This window comes from Periplaneta americana, chromosome 9, assembly GCF_040183065.1.
Source record: "Periplaneta americana isolate PAMFEO1 chromosome 9, P.americana_PAMFEO1_priV1, whole genome shotgun sequence".
Lineage (NCBI taxonomy): Eukaryota > Metazoa > Arthropoda > Insecta > Blattodea > Blattidae > Periplaneta > Periplaneta americana.
Window position 1 is genome coordinate 116,781,795 of NC_091125.1, and position 21,810 is coordinate 116,803,604.

Consider the following 21,810-nt stretch of genomic DNA (forward strand, 5'->3'; position numbering starts at 1 on the left):
TTTTTGTAATTTTTACCTTGTTACGGAACGATATTTTCTTGACATTAATTCCTTTCAATCTATCTAGCATCTTAAATGTCATAAATTTTATATTTCAGACTTGATAACTTTTCTTACTATTTTTATCCAGATTTCCTGCTCAGAATATTTTTAGTGCTAAAAACATTATAGTTATTAAAGTGAGGCCCATTCTGAAGAAAGAGTAAATAGGAATGTTTTATATTTTACCATTGGCATTATTTTCATTCAGAGTCTCGGTAGAATCCTTACTGCTGCTCCTTGTGGTTTATTTCTAAAGTAGTGACGTGTTTATACTCGAGTTAGGGTCGGGATTGCTCTGAGCAGCTCGGACAACTCAATTTGTTTGTTGTCAATGAGGGCATGAGCCAGAATACAGATAAAAGAGAGAAGTCGGAGGCACCAGTTTATAAACCTCATCCAAAGGGGGAGATCTTCGGCGTCTGTGATAGGAAGACAGTTCAATGTCTCAACTTTCTCAGCAGTTAGGTGGAAGATATACAAGTAGGCGTAAGTTGTGCGTGGACGTCCAAGATCTGGAACGAGGCATTTATTCACTCTAGAACAGAATTTTTGTATTTTCTTGAAACGTACAGTAGGGTAATCTTTCCAACCTTTCTCCAAGAATGAAATATTTAATCTGCACAATTCGCCGATACTTCTCGAACTGCCATCATGAAGGGAAACGTGACTTTTAATGAAACCTATTCATTCTATATGTTTTTTTAGTTATTTAATGACGCTGTATCAACTACTGTGTTATTTAGCGTCGATTGGATTGGTGAGATGAGGCCGAGAATTCGCCATAATTACCTGACACTCGTCTTACGGTTGGGGGAAACCTCAGAAAAAACCCAACCAGGTAATAGCCCAAGCGGGAATCAAACCCATATACGAGCGCCACTTAGGATCGAGCTTCGCCGATGGCTTTTATTCTGTAAAGTCTGTAGAGTACACTACAACACACCTCGGTTATAGGGATGACGATCATCCGTTTCCACCTCTTCGAAAGATAAGTTCTCAATTTTTATGTTTCTATTTCGTACAGCATTTTGGTCTCGAGACATAATCCATAATCATATACCTTGTTTTTTCGGGACTTTCTTCCAAACCAATCGCTACTTTCTTCAAGTAAAATTTCCGTGTTTTCCCTAATCGTTTGTGGATTTTCTCGTAACATATTCACGTCGTCCGCATAGACAAGAAGCTGATGTAACCCGTTCAATTCCAAACCCTGTCTGTTACCCTGAAATTTCCTAATGGTATATTCTAGAGCGAAGTTAAAAAGTAAAGGTGATAGTGCATCTCCTCGCTTTAGCCCGCCGTGAATTGGAAAGGCATGAGATATAAATTGGCCTATACAGACTCTGCTGTAAGTTTCACAGGGACACATTTTAATCAATCGAACTAGTTTCTTGGGAATACCAAATTCAATAAGAATATTACATAAAACGTCTCTCTTAACCGAGTCGTATGCCTTTTTATAAATTAATATGTCTACAAAATCGAAGACTAATAATTTCATTTCAAATATTTCTGCTATTCAATATTTTTACCTCATCGTATGCAATTAACGAAGTTCTGCTGGTACTAATTATAAAGACGAGAAGACGTATTCTACATACATCCTGATCTCTCCATAATGATGAGCTATCGTGGAAAATAGTTTGAATTGTGCCGAGATACTCATCACGTTGACCTTGCTCATGGTGTTCATCACTGGTTTGGAAGGAGGCAGGGTATCAAGTAATGGGCCGGCCTTCTTGCTCCCCAGATATGAATCGTATGGAATATGTGTGGGCTTGAGTGAGGAACACCATGCGCCAGAGATTACCAGATAAGCAGCCCACCGCAATAAATTGTTTTTGGAACCCGTTAATGGATGCAGGGGATGAGGTGGCTCCCCGTCCTGATTACTGCAGTCATTTGTTTGCGTCCCATGCTGCGCAGGATGAGAGCTGTTGGAAGCGGAGTGGTTGCATAACAGAGATATTATTGCTGATATTAATGTTTATATTCACTTGTTTTCGCTTCACTTTTTTCCATTTCAATAGGAAATGTTCCTTGCTTAATGTGTATTTATTTAACAATATTCCAAAAACTCCACACCATTATTTGACCACAACAAATATTAAATAGTGTCTGTTAAATACAATATCATTGATCAGTTTAAAAAATTCGTCTGGATAGTCGGCCTGAAACCATGGCAACTTTTACTACGAGTCAGATGTCTTAAATACGTAGATAGACTATATGAACGACTAAGCGAAATAATAATAATAATAATAATAATAATAATAATCACCACCACCACCTCCATGTGAATCGTATATTACTATTACACATTTCACTTCACAAGTTAAACAAGTCTATCTTAATGTAAGTTATTTCATATTACACCAATATTTGGGGGAATGATATTGGATTTTGAGTCGAAATTTTCATTTTTATTTTTTTTCCAATTTATTACTTGGTTTCTTCTCTTTAAAGTGTCAATTTCACATATTCATTCATTCATTCATTCATTCATTCATTCATTCATTCATTCATTCATTCATTCAATGTTATGCCCAAGGGCATGTCTTTCACTGCAAACCCAACTTTCTCCAATCTTCCTATTTTCTGCCTTCCTCTTTGTCTCCTCATACGATCAATACATCTTAATGTCTATCATCTGATATCTTCTTCTGCCCCGAACTCTTCTCCCGTTCACCATTCCTTCCAGTACATCCTTCAGTAGGCAGTTTCTTCTCAGCCAGTTATCCACCCAATTCCTTTTTCTCTTTCTGATCAGTTTCAGCATCATTCTTCACCCACTCTTTCCAACACAGCTTCATTTCTTATTCTGTCTGTCCACTTCACACGTTCCATTCTTCTCCATATCCACATTTCAAATACATTAGCTTCTTTTCACTTCGTCGTAATGACCATGTTTCTGCCCATATAATATCTCACTCCATACAAAGCACTTAACTAGTCTCTTCCTTACTTCTTTTTTCCAGAGGTCCGTAGAAGATGCTCCTCTTTCTATTAAAAACTTCCTTGGCAATTCCTATCCTCCTTTTGACTTCCTGGCAGCAGCTCATGTTACTACTTATAGTACATCCCAAGTATTTGAAGCTGTTCACTTGTCCTACTGTCTCATTTATAATTCCCAAATTCACCTTCTTTATTTTTCTTCCTATGACCATGATCTTCGTCTTATTTGCATTTATCTTTATCCCATACTGCTCAAAGCTACCGCTTAGCTCCAATAGCATATCCCTTAATATCTCCTATTCTGGTAACAACGCCATATCAGCTAATTTTATGTTCTTTATTCTTCTTCCTCCCACTATCACTCCGCCCATATTCAATTTCACATATGACTGTACTAAAGCTGTAACCATATTAATTTTTCAATTTTCTGAGGAGGTAAGAATAGACAAGTTTTTATTTCAACGCAAATAATTTTGGCGGATTTTTTTTTTTCAGTTTATTCTTTATTTCCTGTTTAAAATGGTACTCTGGTATATAACAAGGTACACCTGATTTTTACGAATGATTTTTTATACAAATTTCAGCTAATTGAGTCAAGAGAGTTAAAATTATTTTTATAGATATGACCGAGTCTCGTTCATACCTATGATAACTTTAGCTCCCTGACCCAATTAGGAGAAATTCATGAAAAAAAAATAATTTGCAGAAAACGGGTGTCCCTATATATAACATAATTATGATTATACTACAGTTATATTAATGTTAATTTTCCGATTTTCGAAGGAGTGGGCGTAGTCTATGTACTTATATACTTACAAATGGCTTTTAAGGAATCCGGGGGTTCATTGCCGCCCTCGCATAAGCCCGCCATAGTTCCCTGTCTTGAGCAAGATTAATCTAATCCCTGCCATCATGTCCCGCATCCCTCAAATCCATTTTAATATTATCCTCCCATCTACATCTTGTCCTACTCAAAGGTCTTTTTCCGTCAGGTCTCCCAACTAACACTCTGTATGCATTTCTGGATTCGCCCATACGTGCTACATGCCCTGCCCATCTCAAAGGCCTAATTACGACATGCGAAGAATTTAGTGTATGTATACAATATGTCTTATTTTTAATGATTATTTTCTGTAGTTTAGTTTTTTTTATAGAAAAAGAAGCTTTACTCAGCTTCTATATTTTAATCTAGAAAGCTGAAATTTTCCAGAATTGTCTATTTGGATGATGTTTTACCTGCACATATACTGAAACAGTGTTTCTGAAATTTGTTAAATTTTGGAGATGTTACAGAGGATAATGTATTTTGAAAGTCGTCGAAAAAATATACGAATGATGAAAAATGATTTGTCAGTAAGAAAATAAATTTAAGAAATATTACCATTTCGGGATAAAGTCAAGTTACGTGTACATGAGCTCCAAAAAATTGGTTGTTTATCTTAAACAGTTTACAAGAAAAAACTCCTTATATAAGACATAATTTAACATTGTCGAGATAGTTCTATATTCCCTTAACTTGCCAAACATTAGCGTGACGGTAACAGAAACTTTCTCATTACACTTCCATACGTTTCACAAGGTTCACACTTACGAGGGGGGGGTGATTCATGAAGGTATACACAAAAATGGGCCTGAAATAACGTTTTTATCCGATAATAAATAAAAACAAACTTGAATAATCGTATTGAGAAACAGTTGTGTTATGAATTTAAACTTGGGTCGGTACCCTGCAACCCTTGCTGAAGTGGGGCTGTAGAGTGCAACAGATATAATTACGTGCACTGCAATCAATGTACTAATATCCACCCCTTAAGTGTTCAGCAGACCTTCACCCCCACTCGAACGTAATAATCTGGTTATAAAATCTCATGATCGACTCCATTACGCGGCGCCCGGAATTTTAAACAGCTTGTAGCCAACCCTATTAAAACCATGCAGGGGTTAAGCATTCCTGTGCCTCAGTAAGATTCTATAGAAATATACGAATATTGTTACAATACACTAGAATTAATCTCGCAATAAGTAGTACTGAGACAAATGTATGTGTTTATCATCTGCACCATCCACTACGCCTACACAAGTTGGAGGAACAATGATTTTATGGTGTTATATTACTTATAATGACTTACCCTGCCTAGAGAGACAGTGAGATGTTACGGAAAATTAAGGGGAAGTTCTCTCCAATATGCGGTTGCTGAGAATTTTTAATGCGAAACGAATAGAGTGAACATCCTATAGCACGTTGGTAAAATCCCTCCTCAGGCATACTTCGCTATATTCACAAAATACACATTAGCGCTTAGAGAGGCGAGTATACGCATGCTGTGTATCCGAATCCTTGACATGATTGCCTCAAAACACTGTTTATGAATACTGCTCTAGACTGTGTTATTGCATAGTGGTAACGTTTATGAGTGATTCTACTGAACTTCAGTTGTGGAAATTAATCTACCTGAATTCCCTGCGATGTGTTTTATCATGTACAAGATGTTGCAAATAAAGGGTAACTGAAAGTAACCAGAGTACAAAACTAAAAGCTCTGTTTGACCATATTTACACAAATATATGCCCCACATGGAATCTGTCATTGTTTACTACGTACTCCATGCTATCAAAGATCCGTGCAATCATGGCAGCAACACAACGTCTATTGTGACACATAACATAAAAATATAATCTAAAATGATCATTTCAGTTAGATTTTTTGTAACATCTTGTATTAAAAATTAATACTTCTTTTGAATGTCTAAAACGACAAGAATAAAGAGCCGAGACCCAAGTCCCTGGCAGAGATGATGAAAATGACGACGATGATAGTAACCATTAGAACGACAGTGGTGGTAACGATTACGACGATGGCAACGATAATGATGATGATTGTTGTTGGAGTTGACGACAATGCTTGGTAGAGATGATGATGGTTGGTGAAGATGACGTCGACGATGGTTGGTGAAGATGACGGTGGTTGGAGGAGATGACGATGGCAGTTGGTGGAGATGACGGTTGTTGGTGATGACTACGGTTGTTAGTGGAGATGACGGTTGTTGGTGGAGATGACGACGGTGGTTTGTGGAGATGACGACGGTGGTTGGTGGAGATGACGACGGTGGTTGGTGGAGCTGACGACGGTGGTTGGTGGTGATGACGGTTGGTGGAAATAACGGTGGTTGTTGGTGGAGATGACGGTGGTTGGTGGAGATGACGACGGTTGTTGGTGGAGATGACGACGGTGGTTGGCGGAGATGACGACGGTTGTTGGCGGAGATGACGGTGGTTGGCGGAGATGACGACGATTGTTGGCGGAGATGACGACGATTGTTGGCGGAGATGCCGACGGTGGTTGGTGGAGCTGACGACGGTGGTTGGCGGAGATGACGGTTGGTGGAAATGAGGGTGGTTGGTGGAAGTGACGGTGGTTGTTGGCGGAGATGACGACGGTGGTTGGTGGAGATGACGACGGTGGTTGGCAGAGATGACGATTGTTGGTGGAGATGACGACGGTGGTTGGTCGAGCTGACGACGGTGGTTGGTGGAAATGACGACGGTTAGTGGAGATGACGACGGTGGTTGGTGGAAATGACGACGGTCAGTGGAGATGACGACGGTGGTTGGTGGAAATGATGACGGTTGTTGGCGGAGATGATGACGATTGTTGGTGGAGCTGACGACGGTGGTTGGTGGAGATGACAATGGTGACGATGACGACGACGATAGTTGGTGGAGATGACGGCGATGGTTGATGGAAAATAAGAATGACGTATATATTCATTAAAGTATGTAATGGATTGTTACAGTATTCTATTACTTTCCGAAACTTTGTAGAATAATACATTCAAGTCCGGAAGGCTTGCGTCGCAAATCATTCCTAATGAAGTTACCAACGAGTGGCACGCAACCCGCTCTCGCCCTGTATGTGTCTCGCTCGTGTTCCCCTCGTAAAGAGTGACAGTTGCAACATAATTGACAAATTATCACATTGCGGCTGAAAAAAAGAATAAATCAATCACGACTGCATCAAGTGTTATACGTTTCACATTAATTGGTTCAATTTTTCCGCCCGCTTCTATTCATTGGTAGTTCGGCTATATGAGTGACAATTGAATACCGAAAACCGCACATTTTAATGAACCAATTGCTGGGCGACTCTTGGCTACTACTCATAAAAACTGTACTGTCCGAGCGAGACTAAAATCTGATGAGAACATCATCTTCTGTACCGCAAGCATATAAATGAAAATATTTTATGATTACGGTTTCTCTTAAGATCTCTTGAACATTTCTGCTTATTACGTTTCTGCTTTGCCCGTCATAGACGTATATGAATAGAGTCAAATGTAGTTTCAGATAATTTTGACCTGTCAATATATGCACACAAAACAAGGGATTTGGTGTTACGATATATCTTTTTCCAACTATTTCCCACTTGTGCCAATGCACCTATCGAGTGTAAGAATCTGTTGAGTTTTAACTAATAAAAGGCAACTATCAATTGCAATATTGTCAAAACAATTTTGTCGCACCTAATGAGTGTTTAATAGGCCTATCTTGTCGCACTTCATATTTAAATGTTAAATATGTGCATTGTCTTTTTAATAATACAGTGTGCCGTGACGGCCATGCTATAAAATAAGTATTAAATATCTTAATTTATAATAAAATCTGGTTCAGTATGGCATAATTTATGTATAAATATATTCGCGAAATCATATTATTAAAATAACATAAGAGTTCTCATCTTGTCTATAATTCACTAAATGAAGGCACCCAGTTCAAAATAAAATTACATATTCTCAAATATTTGTTTAATTTTGCCGTTTATGTTTATGTGTGAATTTCATATTGCAGGAGGTTAAGGGTATGACAATCAGTGGAAAATATAAGAATGTACTTAAGTGTTCGTCATTCACCCATATGAAGCCAGTTTTATAGACCAATTTACCGACAGACTCGTTGCCCTTGGTGCGTCATAGGAAGCTGGTCTACGCTATACCCGCTATGGGATAAGATGATTATGGAAATTGTTGGGATACCAAGGAGGAACCAGAGCTTTCGGAGAAAACCTTGTGCTACCTAGACCACGAGTTTGCCCAACACAAATTATAAGTCGGGTGTATGCTGGGTTCGAACCCGGGCCCACAGGATTATAAGGCCAGCGCTCTAGCTACTAAAATACCGTGACGTTAATGAAAATAACATAAAAATAATAATAATATTAAACTGCCCCCCATTGAGGATAGCCCATACGGACTCAGTACATCTTAAAAAAATTATTATACATATGTAAACAAAGATATTAAATTTTAAAGAAGGGAAACAAAGAAAAGGGCGTGAAAGATTACAATTGCTATTAATGTGGCACCATGTGATTAATTAGGATTTGGCAGGATTTTTTTAACACAATTATCACAATGTCATCCCTGAGAGATGTTGGCAGAGCAAACTGCCGTCGAAATTCTTCGAAAAAAAGCTGGTATAGTCCCTCGAGCACCTATGAGCAAACCGAATACCTCAACGTGAATTAAGGCATATTTCAGTTTGAAATAGTTGACTGTAGGCTCATAGATCGACTTCTTCTCAAGGTGGACCTCGGCTGAGTGATGACATTCTACTTCAAAACGTATCGTGGGGTCCACAATGATGATCTGTTTAGTGTGAGCATTGTACGCTAAAATATCGACTCGTCTCGTTGACCCATTTTCAGCTAGACAGGAGATTTCTTCTTCTACTATCCAGCCCTTATTTCTTAATGCGGCAGCAATATTGGATCTTACAAGATGGTGTCTAGAGTTCCTCAAGAGCAATCCCTGTTCACAGAATCCCAAGACGTGTGCTAAAGTTCCAATCTCCGGCCAGCCATGTCTGCACCGGGTACCGTCGAGAGATCTGCCGGGAACGGAACGAACAGCTGCTAAATTTACTGTCATTTTCAGGCTAGATATCCATTCACTAGTCGAAAGTCCTTTCTTGTTTGCAATCCAACTGTTGGCGGCTGTTACTTCGCTATACATCTCAACACCTTAAAGTTAGCATCTTAAATATCATATTTAATAGTACGGAGTAATATAATTATGTTATATTCTTTTGTTCATTATTTGTCTATTATTATATTTTGTGAAATAATCATATTCAAATATCACGTAAATTCTCATCTCTTCGATAATTCACTCGCGCTTTGTGATATTACCTGTGATGATTTATTTTGCATGAGGAACGTTCTTTCACGGATCTGAAATCTATGACACATTCTCCTAGTTTTAATTTCTTTCCGAATGAAGACTTAAGAATTTTATCTCTACTGACCGGACTTCAACTCAAGACACTTCGAATCCAGAGATAAACACATTAACCACCGAACTATCGACGACGACTACATTTCATAGATAAATTACCTACGTAATCTTCCCGGTGTTCATATCTTTATTGATCTTTCTCGAACTTTTCTTTGTACTTTCAGCGTCTCTTCGAAAACTTGCCTGCTAGCATGTCGTCTGTTTGTTGTTTTCTGTATGTTAATTTCAGATCGCGTATCTTTGTTGTGACAAGATCTTCTACATCCTTACATAGTTCTTAGAAAACGCCGTTTTCACGACTTGGATATGTTTCTTTCTCTTTTTCTCATAGCTAATTCAAATTTTGCTTCAGTAAATTAAGCTAGGGATTGCAGCAGTAATGGTCAATGAAACCTTTTCCGGGACTTGGCTAGTTTGGCATTGTGGAAAATTCCATTTCTGAAGGAGATCGCAAACGGATGTCTTAATGAAGCTGAAATCGAGTTTTAGGGTTTGAGAACCAGATTCTAACACATCTGTAAGATAATATAAGTAGACAGTTTCTTTCTAGCTGATGCTTAAGTTATATCTCTTGACAGACATTACTTCCAACTTGTATATCAATTGCGGACCAGTCGTGTGGTCAACGTAACAGACTTGTTTACATGAAAGTTCAATAACTATTCCTATTGCTTCTACTTTTAATTTTTCTTTAGTTTAAGTTTGTAACGTATTTTGCAATTAAATCTGTATTCTTTGTTTGTTCTGAGATAGCCTACTTAAACACACTTATCACATATAGGCTACTATCATTATAGTTCATATCCGATAAATGTGCTTACATTACATTAATGTATTCCATAGATATTACATCAGCATTGTAGTTTAGTGATGTGAAACAAATAGAAGCTGTACAAAAATATGTAATACATTATTAATGATAAATAGATTACTTTAATTTGCAATCATAAACGGTTCATCAATTGGGTAGGAGGAGGTATGAATATGGACAAATTCTATTAATTATGTTCTATTTTTTTTTCTTTGCCCTTCAAAAACTTTTTAATAAGTAGGCAATTTATTGAAGACTGTAATACATTAATAGTAAAACACTTAACACCGACTGTTGCAGCCATGGTGGGCTAATACATGGTCTCCAAATTCTCCAGACGTGGCGCATACCCCTTTTGGGAGGAGGGGATTCTGTGAAGAATGGTGTCTGTACCAAGCGACTGGGGATACTGATGATCTCGAAGCTAAGATTGGCTCAGATTTTGAAAAAAAAAAAAAAATCTCATGATAGATCACACATGGAAAGAACTAGCAACCTCGGATCAGCAGGCAAACGCGATACTGCCTGAGCGACGCCAGTGGCTGCCAATAAAATAATAGGAACATAATAGTAGTATCGAATTACTGAATTGAAGTGAAACAAATTAACACCTGGAAATGAGAGCGAGTCGATTTTAAAAACTCGGGCATACAAGTCTTTGATATTTGCCACTCAGCGCGTAGGTAGTTGAGAAACCTAACTTCAGCATTATATACAAAATAATTATTTCTCATTATACGGGGTATAAGATAATGTACTACGGTGCTACAAAACATAGATTTCGAGATTTTCACGGAATTACTTTTTTTAATATCACTGGTATTGAAAAATTTGTTTTGAACAGAGTCTGTCTGTGTATAGCGATTCCCTCTGAATTATTGGATGGATTTTGCTTATATTCAATACATGCGAGTAAATTTATCCGCGAGCACGAAATAAAAATTCTTAGTAAAAATGTAATTAGTTTTTATTTGAAATGAAAAACACATAATAGCTACAATCTTGTAATATATCTCAACGATTTTTCTCCAGATTTAATTTCTTGGGTAAGATAAAGTGGTAGCGGAAATAAGCAACCTAGTACGGCTCCAGACCATTAGGTTTTGGAAAATTTAAATACAGTATTATGATTATGTGTAATCATTTCTGCATTTGGTCGCGAATATTCTAAGTCCAAGGCTTAAAATGTTTTTGTTACACTTTGTATTCATATGCACAATATTTACTTGTGCAAATTTTCAACGGGGTTTCCACCTATTTTGCAGAAGATTTCCTTATAAAATGTAAATAGCAACAATTATTTTAGAAAATACGAAATGTGAGTTTCGCCATTTTAATGTTTCATATTTATTGCCAAGTAGCTTTCAGGAATAGATAGCTCTTTCGGTAAAGGAATTTATGGTAATTATTAATTGGCTAATATTATGTATGCTTTCTAGGTTTGAATTAACAAGAAGTAAAATAATAATTACACAGAAGTCCGGGCTTCTTATAGCAGAAACCAGGTTCAGTAAACAAACCGAAGTACTGCAAGAAAAACCTGTTTCACCTAGTCTTTATCCTTAAAAATATCGTGCAAATTGAACCGCTCTTCTTCAGTTGAGAAGCCATCGACCGACAGAGCAAGACTGAGGCTGAAAGTTTGTGTTACTAAAAGTGTTTGATGTTTGTTGCGTCACGTTAACAGCCATTCATCGAGGAAGCTAACGAACTTAACGCGCACCGATTCGTTCAGTGTGACAGCTCCCAATATCCGGGCTGTGCGAAATCTGCATAATTTGACGTCTGACATTCTTTAGTGAAATGAGTGCATCAGCTGTTTAAAAATGAAGACGGAACTCGGCAGGAAGGGCCCTGTGCTTCCGGTTCGAGTCAGATGACCACCGATGTAGATGGCTGTCGAGGCGCGAGAACGCTGTTCATATCCCGATCAGTGATATCAGTTTAAGAAATGGAACCTACTGCAAACAAAGAAACATCGACGAGCAGCACAAGGTAAGTCGATCTGCAGTTTCTGTGTCTTTGATTGCCTAGCAACGCTCTATCACGTGATAAACAGATGTCTCGTAATTGCACAGACTTATAAGCTGTCCAATGGATCTGTTTAGGTCGAGGTGGTGGTAGCACTTTCACAGTGAGTAATGGCTGTCACTACATTATAATATTTGTGACAATGTTTCTGAAACTGGGGCTCGCGTACCCATAGACGTACTCATAGTTCTGTGGATGTGTTTCAACCTATCACATTTATTTTCTGTGTAAGTGGGTAATTTCAATTTTTAGTTGAGTTAATAAATATAATAAATGTTGATCCTGCACATGTCCACAAATACGTGTGTTTATTTCAGGACGTTAGGATAATTACTTTCCGACTGTTTATACAGGGTGTCTCTAAATTAGACCGACAAAATTAGGGAGAAGATAGATAACCTTCGTGGAAGCATATTTTGTTAAGGAACCCATAGGCTGCGTCGCTTCGTTTCATTGCAAGAAGGCGGGAACGGATAATTACTCTCTTCAGTCAAAGAAGGGTACGTTATTACTACTATCACTCGGTTTGTTTACGTCCGGAGCCCAGTATCATTTGGTATCGATTATAGCACATTTGTTTACTTCCATTGGTACGACCTCTTGTTATCCGTGTTATTCGTCTACCTGCTAGCATCAGGGACTGTAGAAATAAAATTGAATTCAAACGAAAACTTACTAGGCACTTGGTCAGTAATTGATTTCTTGTAAATAGTTTCTTTAATCTATCACAAAATATTTCAATATTCAGTAATTTCATCACTATACAATTTTGTTATTCTAGATTTAATTTTTTTTTTAATTCAGTAAATATAAAATATTCTTTGTTTCTCTATGATAAATTATCTAGCTTTAATTATTCAGGTAATCTTTTCGTACTTTGATTTTATTGTAATTGTAATTGTAAATTAATACTAATTGTAATGTTATTTGTAATTGTAATTATAAATTTAATACTAATTGTAATTTTATTGTTCATATTGTAGTTGGAATCTCCTGGTAGAGGGGCAGAGAAGGCCTGACGGCCTTATCTCTACCAGGTTAAATAAATAAATACTACTAATACTAATACTACTACTAGTTTAGTACTTGTACTGCACTCATTCTGTTGTAGTGGTCAGTGCAGTTCAATGCGTCGTTGGTCTCATTTTTCTGTACATATTTTTTCTTTGTCTGGATTAACACACAGAATCATGTGACACAAAATCGCTTGTTATTTGCACATACCTACTTACTTTATCCCTACTTGTAATTCCTTCTTTCACTGAAACGAAGCGTCGCAGCACGTGAGTTCCTTAACGAAATATGCTTCCATGCTGTATAGTAACTTGATCTCTTTTAATCAATGCATCCTGTATTTTGTTAAACATCTGAACGGGTAACACTACTAGAGATGTCACTTTTTTTTGTTAAGTTTATTTATACACGCTTTAACATCTGTGTCATATCGCGTGTTCAGGAACTGTGGGTATACCAGTAGGTCATCGTTACTACTGTTGATTCCTATTTCTATTTGTGTTGTAGATGGCTTGTGTTGATATAACTGATTTTTTTATTTAGATTTTGATTAATGTTGATGATATTGGTGTTTGAGGTGGTGATGAGTCATGGTATGTACATTTTCAATCCGGCATTTGCCTTTATGACTGAGGGAAACCATGAAAAACCCCAGTCAGAATGGCCGGCTACGGTATTTGAACCCGGGACCTCCCGATTGCGAGTCCCAAACTCTATCGTCTGAGCGAACTTTCTCGGTGAAATGTCGACGTTTTGCCTTTTTTATGTCTAGTCTTTCTCCATCTGTATGATGGCCTCGACAAAATATCACCCTTTATTCCGAACATAAAACCTTTCCGTATTACGAGTAATTAATATTATTTGTAATTATATGGTATTATGTATTCAGAATTGTTTATAATTATATATAACCGTAACTTATTAAACAGAACTTGTTTCTTTTTATTTTTGTGATGAATTCTCCGTAGATAATTGTTTATAATCTGTATAATAATTTATCTAAATGAAAACATTTTGTTTATATTTACTGACAAATCTTCTAAAATAAAATTTATTATTTTACAATTTCAGTAATAACTTCTTAAAAAAATATTTATATTCTAATTACTAGATAAATTATATAATAGTAATTTATAGTATGAAAGAGTATAATCTGTTTACTCTCGTGTGCTGCACAATATTTTTTTTCTTTGCTGGTATCTAAATTTAATTTTAATTGTATGCCCTTTCTTTGTAATGTATTGTTCGTGAATTAGAAATGAATGTATGGATTTTATTGTTGCTAATGTGTGTGTTGTCATGGTGAGAGTAATTTAAAAAGTTTAATTCACTGCTTTGAATAAAGTCATTGTTTAGGTTGCCAAGGTCTGTGAAAGAAATACCAGTTTATATTGTATTGTATTTATTTACATTCCATGATATTCCCAGCTAGAATATGGAACATGTCAATAAACTTAACAGTACTATAAAATCTTAATTACAGTCACAATCTAGTTGAAATGTATAGCCTACAGAAGAGTTTTACAATATCATCTACTAGTATAACAGAAAGGTTTAATATCAATACTTAATACAAGACAAATATTCATGCAGCGTTGTTGAATGTCGTAAATTCACTTACAGAATTAAAGGCGTGAGAAATTAGGTATTTATTTAATTTGGCCCTAAATAATCTTATGTTTTGAGTTTCATTTTTTATATCTATAGGGAGGCTATTAAAAAGTTTTACTGCCATAAACGCGCTCCTTTTTGATAGCACGATAGACTTGCCGATGGAGTATGAAAGTCATTTTTACGCGCATTTATACTATGAACTGTTAAATTAATTACAAAGTTTTTACGATCACATACGAGAAAGTTTATTAATGAAAAAATATACTGACAAGCCATGGGAATTATTTGCAGATTTTTTTTTTAAATGGTCCTACACGATTCCCTACATTTGGCACCTACTATTATTCTAATTAATTCATGGATAATTAGGATAAAGGATTTAAGGAGACTAGTGAAGTGTTAAATGGGTCAATAGAGACATGGATTAGCCTATAGGCGAAAATATGACGGGAGAGAAAAGCTAGGATAGTGAAACATACTGAAAGAAGAACAAGTAAAATAAAGGAAAGCAAACAGTGATGAGTTGAAACCGTGCGGTCAGTGAACTAGTCGAGGAAACAGAGTTTAAAGTGCCCGTGGGTATTAGTGAAAAGAAAACGAACCTGTTACAGTCGTGAAACAATGATTAGGATAAATAATATTAGTAGAGAAGGATATAAAGATAGATGTTGAAGTGGGTAGAAGGTCAAGAAAGAGATAATATATATTTTAGTATTTAGAATAAGTTTAGTATTTAGAAGAAGTTAAAGATATTAAGTCCTAATAAGGAATAGGGATAGTAAAATGAGGATATAGCTAATAGTGAATGGTAAAACGAACTTATTGTGAAGCAGGATTAGTGAGAAGTATTAGGCAAGGATAGAACGAGGAAAGTTGAAGATCGAGAAAAGAGTGTGGAAAATCGTAAAAATTTTATTCAAGATATTAGGACATAAGGAAAGTTAGAGGAAAAGAAATATAGAAAAAAAAAGTTGATATAATTAATTAGTTAGAGGATGATGAAAATAGGTATTCAGTAGGCTATTGTAGTAACGCTGTGGGAAATTGCGAGTATTAGAAATAGTTCTTAGTAGTGATTAGGCAAAAGATAGTATAATAAGTGTAGGAGGGAAGAGCTCATTATGTTGTACTATACAAGAGAGCAAAATGGGACTATGCGTTGACTTAAGTATAAAGAGGGTATCGAAGTGACTGGCGATGAATAGTGGCACCGTATACGAAAATGTGAGGTTCACTATTACGTGATGGGAATCATTGACATGTAATCTAATTACGTATTTTTTATTTATGCAATGGGATTTTATACTTCAATATTTTTTTTGGCCTCTGTCTAAATTCAATTTCTGTCGTGAGTGAAGACCCAACACTGATAAGTCAGGTATCTTAGTTAAAACGTTTCCATTAGAGAAGAACAACGATCGAGAAAGCAAGAGTAACAGCGCCCGCAAAGCCGAAAACCCGCATGGAAATGTTGTTTATGTCGCGACGTTGACGTAAAGACTGCTAGTGTTTCGAGACGTCGAGATTGATCACTCCCGAAGTTCCGAACGTCAAGCAGCCTTGAATCACCACAGTTGTTTATACCTGACTGAACTTTTATCTACTTTGGTAACTGTTATATATGTATAAACAATCGAGTAGCCTATTTGAAACATCATCTCTACCTTTCAGTGTATAATAACCCGTTACCCAGTCTTTATTTAATTACTAGGCCCTTATTAAAAGGCTAGGATTTTATTTTTAATATGTTTGAGATCAAATGTGCAATCTCAAGTAAAAAGATATTAACGTTATGTTTTATGTTTCTTAGAAATACAAATTTATTTGATTTTTTTTTCTTTTTATACAACCATAGGTAATATATAATATAACTAGAACATTTTGATAACTAGGATACTGTTCTGTTTTATCTTTTTGTCTCATTTAAACATTTGTGATGTTATTTATTTCAATGATTTATGTTATTCAAAGTTACGAAATCTTTCCACGCCGACCAAATGCCATTTCCAGAATGACGAGCGAGACTCGAAGCGCAGAGAGAATGACGAGACGAGACGAGACTCGAAAGACAAATGCAACGAACACAGCGAGCGAGAGCGGCAGTTAGTTTTGTTCATCTCTAGTTTCCATCTATAAAAATTTAGTCATTTCGCGATTGTCGACAGTCTGTTTGGAGTTGTACTTATTGATAGGCTTCGTTGGATCGCTATCATCTATTGGTTAGTCCGCTTACTCACGTAAAATCTAGCGGCCATGTCAGTTTACGTGACCTCCATGTGCAATGAGTAGAAACTGATATCTTACGAAGCAAATACGCCTATGTATGTCATAGTGGAAATGGGAACCACTCCAGCATCTACCTTTCTTCAAATAACTAAGTTCCTATACTTCGTTCCATAATGTCTGACAGGAGATGTAGACATTGCCGGCAGAGGAGGAGAGAAGTATAATTGCTATTCAACCAATGAAAGAGGTCTCATTCCACGTCTGTCTTGAAGTTGGGCGATGTGAAGCGTTCTACCTCCGACCAACTTCAAGATAAGCGTGGAATGAGACATCTGCCATTGGTTGAATAGCAATTATACTTCTCTCCTCCTCTGCCGGTAATGTTTACTCAGACATTATGGAAAATTTTATGAGCAATGAAACCTCTATAAAATCCGGTCAGATTGACCGTCCCTGGGATTTGAACCCGGTACCTCTCGAATGTAAGTTCAGTGTTCAACTATTGAGCCAGTTTGCTCGATAGTAGATCTTGAATTGTTCATTTTCTGTGAGAGTTTAACGTTTAAAAGATATATATTTATCGCTAAATTCAAGGTCCGGAGCCAGTTGTTATTTTCGAGATCGATTACATCATTACGTTTTGTGTAGGCCTAGTTTCTATATTTATAATTATTGTTATTGCTATTATTATAGTTGATGTGCTAGTGGTGGTATCATGTGATGGATGATTTGCACCAGCTGCCTCATCAGTTAATTCCTCTCTTGGGGTCGGCGCCTTGAGCAAATATTTGCAAGATCATGGCAGGCAAACAGAGTGGGTTGCATATATCCACTCGACTGTGGAATTGTTGTCCATAACGTTCAGTGGCGTACATATCAACTTTTTGTATATAAAAATTGGACACAACATGGAACGTATTCAGTGAGACATAACAGCATGTGAAGAAATATTACGTAGATAATTTGTAAAGGCATTCACCAAGAAGAGAAAAAGCTACGACATTCAGATAAAAATAGCAATCGTGAGTGAATTCTATCAAATAATACATCAATTGAATAAATTTAGTATTTCTCCGTTTAGAATATTAGGCCTACATTTTTCAGCTAGTGTATAGGCCTATATTTAGATATAGAATTTAAAGAAAATAAAATTATACGTGACACTGTCACAGTTTTGAAATGTGTTACACTTATTTCTGTACCATATTGTTATTGTAGAACATATGCTAACTGGACTTCGACAACAAGATCGAGAACAAGAAATACATCTAGTTCAAATAGTGACTGGATTCATAGAATCCCTGTAATTTCGTGAAACATTCATACTCTCGGATGGATGTTGTTGTGATAGGGCCTAATTGATACTTCTAAGAAATTGGTTTTCTAATGATCGTAAATGTGATTGAGAGAGAAATAAATATAATGCAATTCGTGTGTTGTTGCGTTATTATTACTTTTTCATTTATTTATTTATTTTTTACTTATTTATGTAAATATTTATATATGTATCGTATTCATTTATGTAGTTATTTATATATGTACCGTATTTATTTATGTACAGTTATTTATACATGTACCGTATTTATTTATGTACAGTTATTTATATAAGTACCTTATTTATTTATGTAGTTATTTATGTAAGTACCGTATTTACTCATGTAGTTATTTATATATGTACCGTATTTATTTATGTAGTTATTTATACAGATGTTTCCGGGCTGATGTTACAAACTTTCAGGAATGATGGGGAAGGGCACATGTATCAATTTGAGATAAGGAAATGACTGAGTCGAAAGTTATAAGCAAAAATAGTTGTGTGGAAATGGAATTGTGATTTCGCACCACGTGCCCTTCTTCCCTTAACCTTTGGAACATTCGTGGAAAGATGGTATGGGCCGGATGTCTCCTACGTGGGTACTTTACCGATACAGTCTGTGAGCTTGTCTACTGTTCCCATTGGATCATCCGTATTCGAAAATCAGGTCTGCATATTCCGTGCTAATCTAAAGCTTCGAATACTTTCACTCCTCAATAATCTTGAAGCGACTCTTTATGCTAAGTTGTAGCTTAGGCAGCAGAAAGCTTCTCAACAACAGGACATGAGTACATTGTCTGATATATATGAGATTGATGAGATAAATTTTTGAAACCTCTGTTTCCAAGTTCTTACTCAACCGTTGCTTCACTATAATCATTTGCTTGTTACTCGACCCTGTTACATCTTTTGTCTGTTCCTATTTCTGCGTTTGTAGCGCCGTAGAGCCAGCTACGTATTTGTTTCGTCTACCGCACTTCGCAGGCGGGATCGGATTTCGCAGTCCATCCACATCCGCGTGCGAGCGGCACGTAGCTCCTGGACGCCCGCCCGATTCGCCCGCCACTCTACAAGAATATCACGTTATCACAGGACAGATTTCCGCCATTTCGTTACCACCTTTTGTCTGTGCTGTGCCTTATTTACAGAAGTTCGACATTACTGTGCAGAAATGGTCTTTAGATGTTGTTTATTTTGTGACTTGCAATCTGTAAATTATGTTCTGAATATATTATATAATAAACTGATTATTATATTTTCAGTCTGTAAATTGTGTTCTGAATAACGTATATTATATACTGATTACATTTTCAGTCTGTAAATTATGTTCTGAATTATTATAAACTGATTATTACATTTACATTGTGTAAATTATGTTTTGAATAATATAGCCTATTATATGAAACGTAAGAAAATACTTCGATTAAAATTTTTTTTCAATGCATATAATATATTTTTCAACAGCACCCTATATTAAAATTTACATATCTCAAAACTTCATTAAATTTTACGTATGAATACATAGAAGCTCTACCCATTCTCCCGTATCTTGTCTCTTAAATATTTGTTAAACTTGTTTCGTGAACTTCAAATTTGAGATAAATAAGTAGTAAAATCATGTTGAGTAGGCCATAAAACTAAATAAAACATTACTTTATCACAGATGGTAAAAATGAGAACCATTTACACCCAAACAATATCCCAGTCTATCACGAAAGCAGTCCATTGCAGATATGAGATGGAACAGATCGGTCATGTAACTGTAAGGAAGACAATGGACTATTTTTGTGATAGATTGGAATATTTTTGGCTGTGAATGGTTCTCGTTTTAGGCATCTGTGATGAAGTTTGGTTAGTCATAGTGTTTTGTTCAGTTTATGGCTTACTCAGCATGATTTTACATATTTATTTGTCTCAAGTTTTAAGTCCACAAAGGAAGTTCAATAAATTGTTTAAAAAAAAAAAAAAAAAAAAAGAAACGAGTGAATGAGTAAATTTTATACGCATTCATACGTAAAATTTAATGAAGACTCTGAATTTGTAAATTTTAATACAGGGTGTTATTTTAAAAAATTACTTTAATGTCACATTCTGTATGTCTGAATAACTATTTTCGAACACTGGCATAATATGATATGGTTTATGTCCAACAGTTTTGTATAAAACTTTATTTGTAAAATTGAAATTCACTAAATTATTAATATGCCATACTTATTGTTCACTCTGTATAACAGATTGCTCAGTCTTATATGCTTTGACAGTAACAACTTTTATCAATTGCATTATGCTGGCATCTAGCTACTTTATAAGAAGTTACGCCATAACTTTCATTTGATTTGCATGGAGCAACTGTACTTCCATCTAGCGGTGGTTCTCAATCGACGGTGGCGATCCTGGCGGTTGTTCTCTTTCACTTGTTACCGATTTTAACATGGGGATGTCGAGTCTGTTATATGTATATTATACTAGTGGCTTGTGCAGCAAGTGCTGCGAACTAAGTTCATTAGACGTTCAAATAAAAATTTTTCAGTTTTATTTTCAAGAATAAGAGACATTTTTAAAGTTATTTGCTTCCATGATAATGATGCATATTCCCTCTGAATGTTTTTTTATGCCAAATACTTTTTCTTGAACTTATTCACCTTCAGGTTTTGAGTTTCAACGCGAAAACGCAAGTAACAATGTCAGGACGATCAGTGGGTTTTTCATGTGGGAGTAAAGCAACAGCTATTTCATGCAGGTCATTGTGTATTGTAGGTGAAAGTTAAAAAAATAGCCAGGTTTGCTATGCTTTCGAACAATAGACATAGAATCTTGGTATAGCTTGAAATGTAGACGGTAAAATCATTTTATCCTGCTAAGAGATCTTGCTGAAATGATCGGAAGACTACAAAATTTTGTAGGCCTCTTATTTTATCAGTAAGTAATACCTTTTGATCTTTCCTTAGGAACTATATTTTTTCGCTCTCTTGAACCAATACTGAAGAGAATGACGCATATAAATATCTACACCACACCATTATTAAGTATATGAAAAAGACCCTATCCCACTTAATTAATAACTATAGAAATATTTGATTTTTAATAACAATATCATCTTACGTAAGTTTTCTAGTTTTATTTAATAGCCGCCACTCAGTAAATTACAGAAATGAAGATCTAATTTAAGATATTCGCTACAGCTTCTTATATAACCCCAAAACATTTCACTTCCATATCATCAATATAGCATTAACACGTATAATTAATTAAAAATAGTCACATGATGGCATTAACTATAATAATATCTCGTTTCTAATGGTAATAATGTCATCAAACCACCTCAAATTTTGTAGATTTTAATATCCAATATACAGCTGTACTCAGAAAATTACACACCGCAGAATCAGACTTGTAAATTATTTTTTAGTATGTCTTGAAGATTTTAATAACAAATTGAATTTGAACTCTAAATATGTCAGCAATCCTGCAGGTCATGGCCTTCGTGTAATAGTCTAATGTTTATTGTAGTG

General features: G+C 35.9%; 1 protein-coding gene across 4 annotated transcripts in view; it reads left to right on the forward strand.

Moving 5' to 3' along the window:
- Nucleotides 1–21,810, forward strand: part of LOC138706411 (kinesin-like protein CG14535) — a 572,747-nt gene that overhangs the window by 32,522 nt on the left and 518,415 nt on the right. For all 4 annotated transcript variants that reach the window (XM_069835685.1, XM_069835681.1, XM_069835683.1 and 1 more), the window contains exon 2: nt 11,538–12,093. In XM_069835685.1, the coding sequence (XP_069691786.1) occupies nt 12,050–12,093 (44 nt within the window). In that variant the 5' untranslated portion in view covers nt 11,538–12,049. The remainder of the gene's footprint in view (nt 1–11,537; nt 12,094–21,810) is intronic.